This window comes from Corvus hawaiiensis, chromosome 26, assembly GCF_020740725.1.
Source record: "Corvus hawaiiensis isolate bCorHaw1 chromosome 26, bCorHaw1.pri.cur, whole genome shotgun sequence".
NCBI lineage: Eukaryota > Metazoa > Chordata > Aves > Passeriformes > Corvidae > Corvus > Corvus hawaiiensis.
The window spans coordinates 2,093,245-2,111,839 of NC_063238.1; the positions used below are offsets into that span (position 1 = coordinate 2,093,245).

An 18,595-nucleotide genomic window follows, 5' to 3' on the forward strand; every position below is an offset into this window, starting at 1 on the left:
CTTCTGATCTTAACTAAGCCAGGGAACTCCTCTTTTTTCCTGTACCATAGTCTGGGAATCATGCCCTGGACATTTTTTCAGCTGAGCACATTTACATACAGGAAATCAGCCCAGAGACTCACTCCTCTTTGAACAGTATTTGTACTAGACAGTTTTTCAGTGGTTTCAGGTATGATTCTTTTTTTTAAGCAACTGATAGACAGGAGAGTAAAGAATACAAGTAACTTCGTTTTAAAACAAGATATATAAATACATGTCAAAATACAATACCCTGAATATATATACTTGTAGAACTTAAAGCAAGACTGATCTAGTATCATTGCATTTATATGTTTTTTTCCACATCCTGCTTAGTGATGCAGTTGAGCAAGGGAATCATTTTTATTCAGGTCCATCTTGAATTCCAGATGAATGGGAGTATGAAGCGCTCTGCTCCCTCATAGAGCACCAGCATCAGGAGGAGCACTGCAGGAAGGGCCTGGCAGGGTGACTGCAGACCAGGATGCCCTCCTTGGGAAAGGAGATGTAAGAGAAGCTGGCCCTTGGCCTGGATGAAAAAGAGGAGGAAACACTTCTAAATAAAAGACAAAATAAATGCATAAGCAATCGAGGAGAGTCTTGCCACCACAGTAGGAAAAAATGAAGAATTTCTGCTTATATGTGAGGATCATTATCTGCTGGCACAAACTTGTTTCTTTTGGAGTTTAGAAGATGGTTTCTTACCCCTAGTGCTTCAGCTGTAGAGGGAGATAAGGCAGGTAGTTTTGCTGAAGCTTGATCATTTTTGTCTTTTTTTTTTTTTTCCCTCTCTTGGTTTTGCCTGTGATAGCCTGTGACTCGGCTCAAAAACTGGGGCCATTTAGATCCTGTGTACGTCACGTAAAGCCTGGGGTATTGTACAGCAATACTGCATTTGCTGTTCTTTTAGTGGAGGTACATGGAGAGTGGACAGTATGGAAAAGAAAAACGAAACGCATGATGATTCCTTTATAGGAAGTCAGTCAGCATTCCTTCTTTAGGTTAATATTTCTCAGGTTTTCAAATCTGGCTGCAAAATCCCTTCTTCCAAAACTTGATATGCAGCTTCCAAGCCTGAGAGTAGGGATGCCATCCATTGTTAAATGCTATGGGATATATTTGAGCCCTTGATTAACTTACGGTTGTTTGCTTGGGAAATGTGTGTGTAGTGGAGTTGTTTCACCCTTAATTGCATAAACATTTCTCTGGACTGGCAAATTTTGCTATTGTTTTTGGAATATCATTCTCACTTTAAACTTCAGGGTTTTTGCCAGGGCCAAGATGTCTGTGACGGCACACCTTCCACCTTATGTCTCTCACACCAGTTTTCTCCAAAATCTGTATGTTTTTACAGGTGTTTTCCCACAACTTCAAAGACTTTGTTTCTGCTTTTTTGGCAGGGGAGGGCAGAGTGCAATAGTGAGAGATAGGCGTGCTACAAAATGCTCCTCTGCCTTGGAAGTGGGTTGCTTCCACAGAGAGCTTTAGCTGAAGTGGTTTATCAGAAAACTGTCCCTTATGTGATCATAAGTCACAACTTCATTGCTGCCAGGACTCTTTCCAGTTTTCAGAGGTCATTGATGGCCCTTTTTTTTGGCAGTTGTGTTTGTATCAGGCTTGTAGAGGTTTTACTGTGGTAGTGCTTCAAGCAATGACTCAAGTTGCAATTCTGTTTTCTTAGCTCCTCTAAGAAAATACAGATCTCCTTCTTGTCCTTAGTTGTTCTTAGGTTTTATTTCTTTAATGGTATGTCTGGTATTTTGCCACTTCTTTCTGCTTGGCTTATGTTTAGTTTTGATTGATTAGTTTTAAGGAGTTGTGTTCATATGACTGTGCAAGACCAGATGATTGTGGTGGGTAAACTTACTGGGTTGGTAGATGTTGGAGTATTTTAAATATAGTAAATTGAGGCAGGGCTGCATGTACTTTAAAAAAAAAAATAATAATAAGGGCTTTCATCTTTCCACTATACATCTAACTTTTTTTCTCTCTGAAGCATAAAAGACTGTTTCCTTCTAAAAATAAATATTCTTTGATGTGGAAAAGTAAACCTAGAACATGCTGAAGCTGTGTGGCCTCTGAAGTCTAATAGGAGCACAAAAAAACAGTCCAGGGGTTCATCCATCTCATTGCATTATTGATTCTGCTCTGCTGAGTCACCAGCCCTCTTACATGAGTCTGAAAAAGAAATTTGAGCATATAATAGTGTGATGCAGTAGGAAAACTCTCCCATATCTGATGTGATCTGGTTGCGAAGTGTCATTGCAACTGTTCAGTGAAACAAAACAAGCCAAGTTAACAGTGACCTGTAGACCATATAATATTTCAATATTAGAATTAGAATTTTTTGCTTGTTCTGTGCAATTATGTCTTTAAAGTAACACAGGAATACTAAGATTTTCAGAAAAGAAAAAAACATCAAGGAGAACGTTGAACTTAAATGTTATTTCTCAAAGTGTTTTTCCTTGTTTTGACTGAGAGAGCTATGCCATAGAATCCACCTATGGTGATTTAAGGGAGAAGATATGTGGTATTGCATAGAAGCAAAATGAAGCTTTGAAAGTTATTCTTGTGAGTGATAACTTCAAAGTACACACACTATTGAGGGCTGTTTTCTAACCTAAAAAGAAGAAAGGTATTTTTTTTATCACATACGATCAGTGTTTCTGTGGCAGGCTGAGACGCTGAACTTCTTCCTTGCACAGAAGGTTTCACTTAGGCTATGTCTCCGCCAGGATGTTTCGGTAAAGAAGTTTCCACTCTGGTCACTAGCACTGCTGTATTTTCACTGATGATTGTTGTGAGCGGATTACTGCAGAAAGGACTTTGCCTAAAAGAGATTTCTGTGCTACCTGGCTTATCCACACCACCTTTACTTTTGTTACACATTTATCAATAGTGGCAGCAAATAAAGTGAAAAAAAGGATTTTTCTCAGCTCAGTAAAGCTGAAGTGGACTGTAGTGGAGGAAAACTTGGTGTGTAACCTGCCTAAAGACCTGTGGAGCTCTGCAGGGCAGCTTTCTGTACCAGGGGTTCAGCCTTCGCCTTGCCTGATGATATTCATTGAGACCTCCAGGCTACTTGAGGCATCTTCTTGCTTGAAGCAGAGTTTGACCAGCTCAGAAGGAGTGTTCTGCTTTGCTGTTGTGCTCTGTGGCTCAGAGCAAGCTCTCACTACCTTTTGTTACTCCCAGTTGTGTTACCAGAGAACCCAGAATGACTGCTACTTTCAGTTACTCTTCCTGTGCTGACAGCATTGGATTTGGCTGGATAAAAAGTGACCTCACCAGATAAAACCAGAATTTGGTCTTGCTCCATGGCCTGGCAAAGAAACAATAGGAAATGCCCAGAAATGAGTACCAGAACAAGACAGGAGTATAAGAACAAGTCTGATTGAAGATTTTTGGTTATTTAGTAGTTGTGCTGGGGTTTTTTTAATACTAGATTTGATAATAAAATATTTAAATAAAATCGAGCATATGTGTATATTGATCTGTCTTTCTGAAGTTTGCTCAGGCATAGTTATTTGTTCTTGCTGCTGTGCATGTGAAGACACCTGTGAGCATGAATGCGAGACTGGACTTGTAAGGAGTCTTTGCCAATAGCAAATGCCAAATGTCTATGGAAAAAGAGGACAGTGTTCTTAATAATCTCTGCAAAACATTGAACAATGCATTTTAAAATGGCATTTATTTATTAACGTTTTTCCAATAGTCCTCCAAACTTGAACCAACCAACAAAGTACCCTTACTCCCCATACCTTGGTCAGAAAGTCTCAAGTTCAAGTTCTTCATTTTAACACATGGCCCTCAGCTGCTTGAGTGGATATTGCAGAGTTCTGGTGTGAGAAGCAGCTTCTCCTGATACCTCAGGCGTGGTGACATTGTGTGTAATGGTGGCAGAATGGCAACAGTCCTGATCTTTCATCCACTGGTAGAGGAGTTGTTGGTGTAACCTGTTGCCTCAAATCTCCATGGTATCAATGAAGAAAACAGAGAATTGGACAGCTTTTTGTACAACAGAACACTATGCAAGTTCGTATTTAATGGCATGCTGTCGTCCTCACAATCCTATGGACAGGGGCATGTGTTCACCCTCATAGTGCTCTAAAACTAGGGCTGGAGGAAGGACTTAGGCTCTCCTGCTGGGAAATTGTAGGTAAATGTGAAGTGCACATACAAAATGATGGAGTCTGGATTGTTGGTATCCAGGAATGTGTTTTTAGTGTTCTGATTGCTTCATTAATATGTCAGCTTAGTCTTCATTTAATGATCAGGAAAATACATGGTAAAATAAGACTTGAGTAGAAATGGCGTCAAAACCGTCATGATGTCGCTGTAGAAATTCGTGGTGCATTTCTGCATTAGGATTTCAGTCTTCCAAATCAAAGGTATGTAGCAGAAGTGGAAAAATAGCAGAGAAGAGTGACAAGAAGAGATATATGGAGCAGCTTCCCTGTGAGAAATGACTAGGGTGACTAGAGCTCTTCACCTTGAGAAAGCAGTGGCTGGGAGAGGATGTGATAAAGGTCTGTATTAGGAAGTGCATCAGGAAGGATGATTGTTCACTGCCTCTTAAAAACAAGAAGTGGGGGGCAGCAATGTAACCACTAGGTGACAGATCAAAACAAATCAAAGGAAGTGGTTTCTCAGATGCGTGTAATTAGACTGTAGAGCATGGTGGATGCTACAGGATGTTGTGGATGCTGTCAATGTGCAAGTGGTCAAAAAGCAGGCACATAGGTTCCTGGAAGAAAAGTCTACCCAAGACTGTTAGATACAACGATATTACTTCTGCCTTAGGAAGTCCCTAAACTGAAAGTTTTTAGAAGTTATCAGACAGTGTTCTGCAGAACTTTCACTAGGTGCTTGCTTTTATTTTCATAGTCTTCAAACATCTGCTGTTTGCTGCTCTAAGCTAGAGTATGGGGTAGGTGGGCCTCTGATCTCACACCAGTGCAGCCATTTTTGTTCTCTCTAACACTCACCACAAGTTTTAATTTGACGTCACTTTGCAGTTTGCTTGCTTCCTTTTTCTCTCCTTTCAGAATCCCTCTGGTATGTCCCTCTGTGTATGGTGGCTGCCTCAGCCACCTCAAACCCTACGTGCAGTTTAGCACTGGGAGCAGAGGGAAGAAGTAATCTGAATGATGAGCTCATGGCTAGTCACACAAGTTGATCTATGGGGTAAACACACAGATTGGAATTCTTTCATAACCTCTTGATTATGAAAAGATAACCATGATATTTATATCCCCCTACTTACTTGTAACACCCTCATACTGTGTGTGGGGGAGTGGTTTTGTTCTGTTTTTAAAGCAACTTTCCCATTTAATGCTTTATTGTGTGCAGGTTTTTTAATACTAATTGTTTTGTGTCTGACTTACGTATTAGGTATTTAAAAAAATCTCAGCATCCCAGTTGGAGTAGAGTTTTAGTGAATTCTCTCAAAGGTATTACCCCAGTCAGCTCAAGAGATCATTTCCATGCCACTTTGTATGTAAGCACTACCTGTGAGTGGAATTTTATGTTTTGATGGTGCCAAAGGTTAAGACTCACCATGATGAATTTAGGTCCAGAATGCTAGAAATTTCAGGTGCTTTCTTCATAGCCAAAAATAAGTGGCTGGAGAGCCCTGAGAAACTTCCCTGCTTTCCAGTCTTTGTAAAGCCTGATATTAGAATAATTTCCTGGAGGTGGATGAGATTTGGTTTGATACCCATCTGTGCTTTCCTACTTCAGAAGACCTGTACATCCCCTTCAGTTAGCATACAGTGCAGCTCCCTGCAGAGGTGAGAGCACTGGGTGTGTGGTATAATAATGCTTAATGTTAACCACAAGCTTTTTATAGCAGAGCTCTTCTTAAATGTGAAAATTTCCATACAACTTTTTTTCATGCTACAGGGTGTCATATTTCAAAAGGCAGCACTATGGCAAGCCAGTGGTTAGTTTATATGATTACTCTGAAATTAGTAAAATGATATAGTGATAAAAATGTTGGCTTTGTGTACTGTAATTTCTTCCTGGAGTGATTTCTTAGGTTTACAGGTAATTTTGTTGAAAAGTACAGTAGTATTTTGCAGAAAGAACTTACACTGCAATAGAAAAGATTTATTTTCATTACTCGTGTTGTTTTACTGATTTTCTTAGTTTGCTTTGTGCTTAAGGTTCAGTGACAAATGGTGACAGATTGGGTTGTAACAAATCTATACATTTAACAGCTTCTTGTTCTTTTCTTTGTCTCTTGGAGTCATGGAATAAGTCCTCAGACAAAGTATTTTTCCAGTAGGGGAACAAAACAAGTATCTAGCTGTTCTATTCACAAATAAAAGTATCATACTTTAAAAGCAGAAGTTTCAGACATAGCTTGGGTAGCTTTTTGTTGTTACATCTTCTGCAGACCTGCTACTCTGAGGTGCCAAAGCCACATTTGTTTGGAAACCTGACACAGCTGAGAATTGTATGTTTGCCATATGTGACTCTGGACGTTGGTCTGGATGGTTAGTGCTGTTTTTTCATGGGGAAAAGAGTACAACCAGCCTTGAGAACTTGTACCACAATAATCTGTTGCTTTGAATAAGGTAATTTCAGAGAAAGAGATACCAGCTGATTTTTGTTTTCTGTCTTTGACGTTGGGGCATGGGAAGAAGTTAGGTACTGTAAAATGTGAGCTCAGAATCGCAGTGTCCGTGCAGCGTTACAGGGGTAGTCAGTGACGCTGATGGAGACTCACACACAAGTGGTGAGATTACTCATTCATGGATGAAAAGTCTGTGTTTGGGCAATCTCTAGGCATGGCAGAAAGCAGGTCTGTCCCAAATGGCCTGTTGATTTGGTGTATATACTGAGAAGATAGTTACTGTCCTTGGGTGATAGGTGGGCAGAGATCTGTCTGAACTTGTTAAGTTTTTTTGGGGTTTTGGGAGGGTTTGTTTCTTAGTTATTATCATTAGCTCAATGCTCAGGCATTTCTTGGACATTTCACAGATAAAGCATTGCAAATGCTACACAACCCTAAGCAAGAGGCAGCATGAGCAACTTCCTCTACATTGGATAAAACAAGCGATTCCTAGGAAGTCAGGGATGGGCCCTGTATGTTGTTCCTATGTGCAATGATTCCTCATACTTCTGGGCAACAGTGTAAGGTTCTGGCACACTCTTTTTCTACATGTACTACTGCTGTGCTACTTTGGTGGATGTTAAACCTTCTTTACGCAGAGATCATTGTTCTGAGACTTGAGAATAGCCTGTTTCATAATTACAGTGCAAGTTGTAGGTCACTGAAATGTTAAGAGTGTTCATTTAATGCAGTGTACTCTTCAAAAAAAAACACTCAAGGCATTTTACACTTTGTAAAGGAAAAAAAAAACCCCAAAAAACTACAACAAAAAACAAAAGCCCAGTAAAATACCCAGGGAGAGTGAACAAAAAAAAATGTTCTCTAATTTAAAGTGATCCAGAGTCTTCTCAAGTTCATGAACCAGCACCACCGTTTGATGTCAGCAGAACTGAGCGGAAGCGTGTGGTTTGTGAGCTCGCTGCTGCTGGAGTCACAACTCCTCGCTGGCTGTGGATGGGCTGTGCAGGGCAGACCACACTGCAAACCCACTGGTTGTTTGCCCCAGGATTAAGACCCTGCCCCAAATTGAAACGTCAGCTCCTTTACCCAGTGCCATGCTGTACGTTCTGCAGCGTTTCGCATCTCGGATGGGGACAGACCACAATTAACGTAGAAGTGGGCAAGGACATCTCCTGCTTCTACTTGGCCAGATAGCCTCCATTGTAGGAGGGAGGAAGAGAAAAAGAAAGCTACATTCTTGGACAGAGAAGCAAGCTGCTGCTGGAAAATAAAAAAAATAACATTATTGCCTCATGTTCCTTTAGCATGTGACCAGTTACAGCAATTGCTGATGGTCTACATACCAGGAAAATAATGCCCTGTAGTATAGAATGTTCCCAGTCTCTACTTCATGTCATTACAAAGGTCTAAAGGCAGTTACAAAGGAAGTCAACTACTAATCCAACTTTTAAATATCCTTTTCTGAGCAAGAAAAATCAGAGAGGACAATAGATTGTTTCAGGGGGGTTTGTAATCTGTGATGAGCTTTTTTTTTTTTTCCCCATCATCTCTGTGGTTAGCTGAATGAGATGATGTCTCTCATTCTTTGAAAACTAACTTTTAAAATATAATGAAGGAGATAGAAAAGAAGCAATTTAAGAGAGGTCACAGAAAGCTTGCAATGCTGATTTAACACTTTATATCTAAGAGGATACTACAGAGTGTACTCTGTATTCTAGAGTAAGGCTGCTTCTGGGTATAGGGAATCTGCAGCTGGAACAGATGCTTAAAGTTAAGGTGATCAGTTATGGTGTCTCAGGCACAGGGGCAACAAACACATGCAGGGATTGCTTGGGGAAGGGATTTTTTTTGTCCCAAATCTTCCAGCCTGTTGGGTTTTCTTTGCCCTGATCTGTACCTGTCAAACAGACAAAAAGAATTAAGGTATACATGTGTCTCTAGCGTGGTTGCCTTTGTTGCAAAGAGAAAAGTATAAACAATATACAGGGGCAATGCAGAGATTTCTGCCATGATGACAGTCAAAGTTCCCATCCCGCAGAGCTTGATTTTGCTGAGCAATACTAGAAAGAATTTCTGGAAAAAGAGTTTTCATTCAATTAATTGATACTATATTAATAATTTTATTCTTCATATTGAAGAATGTATATAAAACTTGGTAATAATGTAAATAAACAGTACAATTATTCTATATATTGTATGCAAAATATAAATAATTTTGTTTTCTGTGTGTATGTATACTTACAAAATATTTCCATTCAGCCATCTAAATGCACAAAATAATGAGCTTATTACAAACTTTTTTGTTATTTCTTTCAATTGGGATTTATTTCTATTTATTCCTGGTTCTTTTCATCGTGAGGTATCTGTCCATTGTGAAATAGGGAAGATTTAAGTAGATATATGTGAATATTCCTCTGATGTAACTGAAGAATTACTGCTAAGTCTGTGCACATTTTTGCAGGTCTAAACCAAGTGATTTCTTCAGGAGAGTGTTTTTAGTGAACTAATTGCATTTAAGAAATGGGAGGCTTCTCCTGGAAATGTATATATGTCCCCATTTTTCCTTTGTGGAAATACCAACTAGCCATTATTTTATGCATTACCCATGTAAAGATATGATGACATAATGAGTGCTTCACCAGGAAAGCTCTTGGCGATTATAGAAGTACTCGAGACATGGAATGCATAAGCGTAGCAAAAGCAAGGCACACGTCACTTGGGTATCGGTAAAACCTACCTGCCTTAAAAAAAAAGAAAGTTAAAAACCTGATCACATTTTCCTGCTCAGGAAAATAAAAATAAAACCATAAACCTCAAAGTTTCTACAAATGATTTGCTACTAACGTCAGTATTTTTTTTAGAGAATGAGATGTTTTAGATCAAGCAAACATTCTTCTGACATTAGTGACGTAATGGTCTCGTGTTCAGAGAGATTTCCTGTTTACTTTGGGTCTGAACACAGACATTTCAAGAAAGAAGGTGCTAAAATTTTCATTGCACATCTGCAAATAAAGACAGCCCAAACTGTTCCAAGATCTGTAGTAAGCTTTATGTACATTTCTGTTCTCTAGAAAAAAGGGGGTAAGTGACAGTTTAAAAATCTCATAGAATCAGAGGTGTTTCAGTTTGCTGACCAAGCTAATTCCTCAGTTTTAATCCCGTAATGCAGAAAATTATCAAGCAATGTCAGTTCAGCAGCCTTATGAGCTACTGTCATGCTTTTAACTGGGAGCTTTGTTAGCAAATTCATCTGAAGTCAAGGGACTCGGTGTCCCTTAGACATGAATTGCTGCTCTCCTAAATCGGGGGAGCTCACAGATGGCAGTAAGGCTTCTTTGTGGTGAAGTTCAGGACTTAGTTTTATGCTGTAACTTTTCATGAATTTTCTGTTTCAAATCATAACTTCTCTGAGTGTTCACAGTAGAAGCAATGCATCTTGTTCATAATTCATATGTGTGATTCATAGTTCTAAGTTGTGAGCTTAGTTTTAAATGTATCCTTTTTTCCTAAAAGGCAGAGATCATCTGGCTGTTGTTTTATTTTCCTAATTATAAAATAACAGGGATTATATTTAAAACTTGCTGCAACTCTTCCTATGCCTTTGAAAATATGAATACATCAATCTCCCTTTAGCTATCCACTCTCTAAAGAACGAAGGCGTCTGTTATAAAAGAGACCGTGGTGAAGATCTTGTATGGACTGAGATCAGAAATAAGTATTTTTGAGTGTTTCATTGTTTCATTTTGCTTTTTAACTCTGTATGGTTGCATTTTGAGAAACAATGTCACAGACGTGGAAACTTGCTTCATCTCCATAATATAACTGCTGAGCAGTCTAGAGGGTGAAGTTCTGAACTCGGGTCAGCACAGCTTTGCTGCCAAGGCAGGAGGCCTTGTTTTACTCCTAGGTGATAAAAATCTAATAGTAGAAAAATTCAGAATGCGGTAAAGTCACCAAGTTGATTTTGGTCTGTTTTGATGGTCTGTAGAAAATGAGATTACTGGTTGGTTTTGTTAGCTGACTTCATTAGATGTGTGTCCTCTGAGCATAAAAAGTGTACTTCTAAATGTGCGACTGTGATACCAGCATAAGAAAAACCCAACATCAACACATGCTTTGGCATGAAATTATCGTGTGTTTAGAGATTCTGCAAACATTCCCTTAATCTGGTGGGTAAGAAATTGCTGCTTGTGGAGCTGTTTGGGAATTTACATTGGCACTAGAAACCAAAACTGGATCTAGGAGAGCACATTTATTACAGTGACAAATGCACAGGCAAGATAATATACAGCACAGTGTAAGAAAAACATAGGATTTTGCTTTTAGAAAAATAGAGGAGGAAGAAGCAGCTTGCTGCCAGCTGCATGAGAATGGATTTGGGTTGGTGGCAAGCACTCACCAGAGAATGTCTGGCAAGGGTCAGGCTGGGTCCAGCAGAGCAGTGCTCTGAATTAACACGGAGCAGGATTAATAGTCTTCTGTTCATGGCTTTCACCTCAGTAACTGTATGCAGAGGGTCCTGGTGCTCTGTGCTAACAACACAGAGACACCAAGTAGCATTTGTGTGAAACCAGATGGGGCTCAGCAGCTCAGCTGGCTTCCATGTGTAACTTGTCCCTGGGTGCAGTGGATCTCCAATTGCCCAGGGCTATGCCTGAGCTAAGATGGCTGAGCCAAGCCGACTCTGTGGGATGGGTAATTTGCAATTAGGATAACACACCTCTGAAGTGTTTTGGTGGTAAATATAGAAAAAAGGTGAGAGAAATGCAATGCAGCACACATTTTTAAATAGTGCTTATCAGTAGTTTAACTTGTAATGGATTTGATACCACTTAAATTGTTTTTTCCAGGCAAAAACTGCTTCTCCAAAATGCAGATGTTCCTGTTATCATGAACACTTACTTTAGTCAGAAGGTGCTACTCAGTGAACATTCAGAAGCCAGAGAGAAGACATATGGTCTTACAAAGATGCTTATCAGGAAGAATATTATATCTTTGGCACAGACCTTCAGACTAGATGACCTTGATGATAAGTTACACCAGGAACCTTCAGATAATCAGGTATGGTCCATTTGGTTCACAATTAAGCACTTGGTAAGAAGTTGGTGAGCAGATGTTTGGAAATCATAAGAAAAACAAAAATTGTAAATTACTGACCTGTTTGGTTTCCCCTTTCATTTAGTCAAGGCTGAATTAATATGCAGTGTTTATTTTAATAATATTTTCTTAGTAGAGGCTTTTAGTCCATCCAAATGCTGAACTGCTGTGAGGTTATTTTGCTGAAATCTCACTACTGTGCTAAACAGTAATTACAACTTGTTTTTTTCATTGATTTTTCTCATATTCTTTATAGCTGAATAGCTAAAAAATAGCTGTTTTCTTGTAACTCACTCAAGATTCTATTTTAAATAAGCATTCCTTTTTCCTATTCCTTTATCTTAACTCATTTCCTTATTGATCCTATCCTTTCTTTAAAGCATCAGTTGATAACATCATCCCCCATTCCTACCCCTTCAGTTTGTTTTCTTTCCCATTTTGACTTTATTTGTATTAAAATGACTACTGACTCTGCATTTCTGTAACTGTGGTCGTACAAGCTGAGGTATTTTAAGAGATTTGTTTTCTTCATAGTCTGTGCCAGCACTTTCTGAAAGTAAGGCTCTTGTAAAAGCTTTATATTGGCTACCTAAATGGTTCTTAATATTTGAGAAGTTTGGCCCTTCAAGTTTGAGGAGCAATGAGTGTCAACATTTTGTGTTTGCCTTATATATAATTCCCATTATAGGCCTGAGAATTAAAAAGTTACATAAATCAAATCCTAATCGCCTTTCTTGCTTCAACTCTGACTTGTAAAAAGCTTCTACTGTGGTATTTGAAAACCAGAACAATTTACTTGTTCCCCTCATTGCTCCTAACAAACAAACCACTTCATTTAAAACTTGGTAGACAAGTTTTATTGCAACTACTTTGTAGACAAAGGGTAGTGTTGTACCACAATTTTCTTTTAAATACTGCAAATTCTTCTTTATTGGTGTATAATACTTATGGTACAGTCTGTGATACTCTGAAAACCTTTCTTGGCATCCAGCTTTTTATAAAAACAGGTCTCATTGTGAAAATAGAAAATTGGTTCATGCTGCAAAGGGACCTATATATATACTGACCATGTTAGTCTATACCTGCATGTAATTTTTATCGAGAGAGATTTATTTTAAAATTAAGATAAATTACATTACTAATTTAGGTTAAGGCAAACTGCAGTGTTCATGAAGTTTATTTTGCAAGTTTGGAAGGTTTTATTAATAAAATATGTTTTTAAAGTAGTGAAAAAATAAGTTAAAGTTTTTGCCTTAAAAGTTTTGTATTTTTCATTAATCATCTAATTCTTTTACTTTGAAATATTTTCCATTGAAATGTGTAAGTCTGAGGACTGGCTTACTAGTCTGTAAAAGGCACCTGTTCGTTTCCAACTTTATTTGAAAGTCCGGAAGCATTCAAGATGAATTTCACTCTTTTTTTAGAAGAGGAAGGAACAGAACATCAAAGAAGTAAAAATGAAACTCCATTCAAGGGGAAGAATCATAAGGGCTAATATCTGTTTTCTGTTTTCCTGCTGGTGTCACCTTCATCTCTCAGGGGTTGAGTTAGCTCAGTGCAGAGCACCAGTTAAATACAGAAGCACACCATGTGTGCAACTCTCTTGAGTGTTTATTAAAAATACACAATAAATAACTGGCCACTAGTCTGCAAGTTACCTTAGGAGCAGTAAGTATTTTGAAACTGATTTTGCACTTGAAACTTGATTTTTCATGCTGACGTTTTTCCTCTCTAGCTCTACACAGTTTCAAGGTTCTCTGGAATGTTTCTCTTAATGGGTTTTCCTTCACCAGGTTGCTTGTGCTCCACAACTTCGTAACAATGGTGATTCAAAACAGCATCCCTTGGCACTGAGTGCTGTTAATGATTCTCTGCTTGACATGGTTGAAAGCCAGGGAGCCATGGGATGGAGAGAGGTGCAGGTACGAGTCATTATCCAGAGGGTGTACTGTTTGCCTGCAAGAGAAGGGTACAGGAGCCATACTCAAGGAAATAAGCCTCTTTGTGCAACACCTGGCATGAATTCAGATCCACCAAATGTTAGGTGAGTAATAAGATGCATGGCAATTTCTTTGTTGAGGCTGTGATATATGAGAAACCAAAGAGGAGGGAGTTCAGAAATGTCATTCTTAGTTGTCAGCCCATGGGGAATAAGCACACTCAGCAAGGAAGGCATGGGGCTGTTGATGGGAGTGGTGCCGTTTTTTCATAGGTATAGTGTGACACAGAAGTAGTCCTGCCCAGGGAAGGAAAGGATCTGTCTATGTTTACGTCATCAACAGATGACAGGAACACTGAAAATGAATTAGTGAGAAGTTAATTGAGAACATCGTATACTGTTCCTTGAGCTTCACAGAATAATTGTTACATCCCATTTGCCTGTTTCAGTCTCTGGTATGCTCTGGTAGTAAGTTATGCTCATGCAATGGTCTTTTGAAACAAAAAAGAAATACATAGAGAGACACAGAAATGAAAGGCTTTTCTATAATGAGGATTTTGCGCAGGTGCTATTAGAGAAACATAGGTGTATATTCCATTGTGAAGTCACTGGAAAAAGATCCTGTTGACTTCTGGAAATCTGGAGGCCACAGCAGTTAAGATTCCTCTACAGTAAAAAGTGTTGTGGTGTCAAAACATGAGCAGCATTGTGGAAACATTACATGCAAACCCCATGGAACATGCAGCTTTCAACCAGTTGTTTTAGCCTCTTATGTTTTAGTCTTTGCATTCTAACACTGTTCTGTTTACAGTGGAAGGAATCAAGAGTTGGACCTCGTTTTCTTAAATACAAAAGATATGGCAAACAGTTTTCCTTTCTGACCAGTAGTGAACCATTGAATTCTTTCCTTCTCCTTTTATGATTCTCAAGGTTTGAGGCCAAAGACTGATTTCAGTTTTTCTCAGCAACCCTGCATCTGTGTTAGCTGTATCTGTTATTGCATTTTCTTCCTTTGGTTTTGCACTAGCTTTTGGTTCATTTGGCTTCAAATTTTGAAAGATAAGATGTATCAGATTTTATTTTCACTCAGGAAGATGATTAAAGTGCATTATAGTAGAAGAGCTTGTATTGAGGTTCTAGGTTCAGCCTTTCAGGACATAAGTAAACATTTCTTCCTGCAGAGTTTGGGACTTGAATGGAGATGTGCAATTAGTTTAACAGGTCCTGTTGAGAACTCTCCAGATGTAATTTGCAATAGGCTTTGAAAGGTTTCTTCTCAGTTTTGAAGAATTTGAGTTCCTCTGAGCCACCCTGCAGGTGGATAGTGGTGTCCTCAACAGTTCTTCTTCTTGAGTTTTTGAAATACTAGAATTCTCTCAATTCTTGGTACCTTGTAAGCCACTGGGTAATTTACAGAAATAAAATTTCTCCAGAAGGAACTTACGAAGATTATTCTTTCCTAAAATACAAGCTTGGTCATCACCCACAGGAAAGTAATTATCAACAGCCTTGTCCCCAACATTTTTAGGAGCTCTTTTACATATAATAGTTATATTGAACATTATTTTTTTAAAGTAATTGATACATCTTGTTGTGTGGACTCTTTGCTTTGTATTTAATTCATTCTTACTATAACATATATATTTTTTTAAAAAGAAAAAGTACTTTACCAGCCCACATTGATATGTGGTTTTGAGGACAGTAGTCCTCCATGTAGATTTTCTTCCAGAGAGCTACATTTGATCAAATGTCAGGGCAGCTGACAGACTGTTATTCAAGCTGATTTTTTAATTTCCAACTCTTTACCAAAAGTACACTTAACTTGCAGTCACACAATTTGAGGTAGTTAACCTGCCTGAGCCCACACCCTTCACAGGAATGGGGTGAAAGAAAGCAGAAATCTTAGATTGCACTTCTTATGTCAAACGTGAAATAGAAATGGAATAAAAAATGAGAGCTTGTTGCTTCTACGTACATGCTGTAGCTGGGTATTCTCATGTGCAGTTGTTAAACTGGTCTCTTAAAAGTTCCTCAAATTTCATAGATAGCTCAGAAAACTGTTTGTTTGTTGTTGTTCACAGCTATCAGACTGTGTTTTGGATCCTGAATCAAAAAAACCAACCCACTTTCTCTTTTGCAAAGGGGAGAACGAACACTTCTTTTACAGACTGAGGAATGAAAAACACCTCTTGCTGCTTTTTCAGCTGCTATTTCCATGGCTGATAAACATCCACATGAGACCTCCTCTACCAAAAACATCTATGTCTGTCACCTGATAGTGAGCAAAAAGGCCCTCTGGCAGTCCTTCGAACCAACTGATGGCTTATTCTTTTGTAACTAAAAACCCCTATTTTAAACTTCTTTCTGTAAAGTAAAACTGCCTAAGAACAAGGTTTGTATTTTATGAGGCAAGATGAGTTAGATTATTCATTGTTTCATAAACAAAAAATTCTAATTGGATATCAAGGTACAATAATACCTAATTGATTAGTATTTTCAACAGGCTGGTTTACTGCATATCTTCTTTTGTAGCACTCCACAATAACCTAGATGCTGTTGGCACAGGGAAGCATAAAAACCTCCACAATAAACTGCAAAGAAACATGAAATTAAATGTGGAGTAGGGGAAGTGATGCTTTTGGTTCAAGGCATCCGGTTTCTAGTAAGAGACTGGCAAGTTGTGGGAGAAACCTCTATTTTGATTGTAAGGAAGCGGATTAATTTAGTTAATTAAAACTAACACTTGTGAAACATAGAAACTACGGGGCTGCCTATATGCATCTAGCATTTATTGTTCATAAATACACATGTGTGGAATATAGCCTTTTACTGATGGACAAAGGGATATGTTTGAAGGGTTTAAGTTTGCTCAGCTGAAGTATTCAAAGCATTTTCCAAGGATGCTGAGAAATCTTTGCAGAGACTGAGGAGTTCTCCGGCTTCTGTTGTCCATAAATTGGATCCACATTTCCTGTATTATTGTTGAAATATCTGCCTTTTCCCCCATAACTAACTGCACTTGCAAATGGACTTTTCATGCTGAAGGAGTTTCTTGGGGTGGAAAAAAAAAGAAGAAAATATGACTCGCTGTGACTGTCTGCCCATTTCCAACATTCCTGGCATGCTTTTTGCTGCCTTTTCCCCTCTGATGGCAGATAGATACTTTTGTTAATGACACAACACATGTTTGTCTAAACCCAATTGTTTTGATTCTTTTTTAAAATGTCCTGGCTTACAAAGTATGAGGATCCCAAAGAGACTCCTGTCAACCTGAGGAGCTCACTGGCCCAGAGGTGTCTGACTCACTGCGTTGGCCTTGTACTTTGTGTTCCTGGGATAAAGCAGTGTATAATTTGGATTTTGCTCCTGCCAGTATCTGTTTGTTTTGAGCAGGCCACGTGAGTTTAGTAAAAAATAGAGCTGGTCAGTTTTGTGCCTTAAAGGACAGGGCTGGTTGTGTGGTAGTCAGTGTAACTAAAATAGATGCATTTTTAGGACTATTAGGCAGTTAAACTGGTCTGAGCACTCGGAGGATTTGCGTGAGGAGGCTGGACAGAAAAGGGTGTTGTCATGAAGAGCTAACCACTGCTGGTAGAAAACAATGCTAGCTATAGCTGTGAATCCACACTTTGAAATCTGTGGGTGACTAGACAAATTTTCCATTCACTTCTCTTGGCATGTTTCAACCTATTTCCTACCTGCACAAAGCCTGCTATAGCTTTCTATTCCAAGAACAAAAGAAAGATCATATATTTACTTTAAAAATTAGTGTGATCTGCATCTCTGCACTAGTTGTCATCTGTAGTTCTTTCAGTTTTGCTCTTTATTTTGTTTTCCATTTGCCAGATCACAGAGCAGTGGAAAGGTCTGCCACCATGCAAGCAGGACCCTTGGGGAGCAAAATATTTAGAAGAGCTGAGGATTTGTTTGAGTGGCTGGGAGAAATAGAAGTGAGGACAATCACATTTCTCTTTCTGAGCAGGCCCACAGAAACATGATAGTCAGTTGCTGTAATTCATTGTGGTCTCGCAAGTTGTTGCAAGTTTCTGAGTAGTCTGTTCATATGTAATTCTTCGTAAAACAGTTTTATTGGCAAGTGATAATCCTGTAGAACTAATTAATTTCTAAATTAGATTTAATTTTTTCCCCTTTTTCTTCATCCAGTGATCTCTGCTGTTTATCTTAACACAGATCTAATCAATGGGTCAACGCCTGGCAACAGGCACAAATAAAAGTTGAGTGTCAGATGCTGCAACTAGCATTCCAAGGAGATGGATTAATATATTGAAAAGTCGTCCTTCTGGTATGGAAAACCTACCTTACGTTTTATAAAGCTTATTGAAATAAACAAAAACAACATAAAAAAACTCTGGAGGTATTTTTATTTGAAAAGAGCCCAGATTGGAAAGGACTGTCATGAAAGATCCATGTTCACAGATGCTAACATCTGTCAGAATGTTTTTTGTGGCTGACTTAAATCTGTTTACAGCATTCCATTTGTTTTTTGTATTTTTTTCAACAAAACATTTTAAATTGAATGGTCATAAATGCAAGTTTTTAAAAATTACATTATGTTTCTGGGATGTGATTTTTCAAGTGGAAAATAAACAGGAAATAAGTAACTGAAATGCAGTAGAGAGTACTCCATAAACTAAAAAGTTTCTCTATTTTTGCCCTTTTCAAATCCTTCTCCGAAGTGAAGATACGTGCTCTTAATATTCTTGCAAAGTAGTCTAATTGCTACTTGACAGACTTATAATAGTTCCTCTAATAGCTGTGGTTCAAGCTCTAGTAACTGGTTTCTTCTTTGAAGTCTCTCTCTCTCTTTTTTTTTTTTTTCCTTTTTTTATTCACAGTAAAGACTCCCTGACACTTGGATTATTCCCTTTTGCCTCCACCCTGCTCTATTTGTAATTCTCAAACTGGAGCCGCCAAAACAGAGAGTAAGAACAAGAGACTGT

The 18,595-nt window shown here is 38.5% G+C and overlaps 1 protein-coding gene across 3 annotated transcripts in view; it reads left to right on the forward strand.

Moving 5' to 3' along the window:
- SPIDR (scaffold protein involved in DNA repair) overlaps positions 1-18,595 on the forward strand; it is a 198,039-nt gene that overhangs the window by 117,815 nt on the left and 61,629 nt on the right. For 2 of the 3 annotated variants that reach the window (XM_048286747.1, XM_048286748.1), the window contains exons 9-10: positions 11,449-11,659; positions 13,489-13,739. The exons of the other annotated variant lie outside the window; for it this stretch is intronic. In XM_048286747.1, coding sequence (XP_048142704.1) covers positions 11,449-11,659; positions 13,489-13,739 — 462 coding nt within the window. The remainder of the gene's footprint in view (positions 1-11,448; positions 11,660-13,488; positions 13,740-18,595) is intronic. 3 annotated transcript variants of the gene reach the window in all.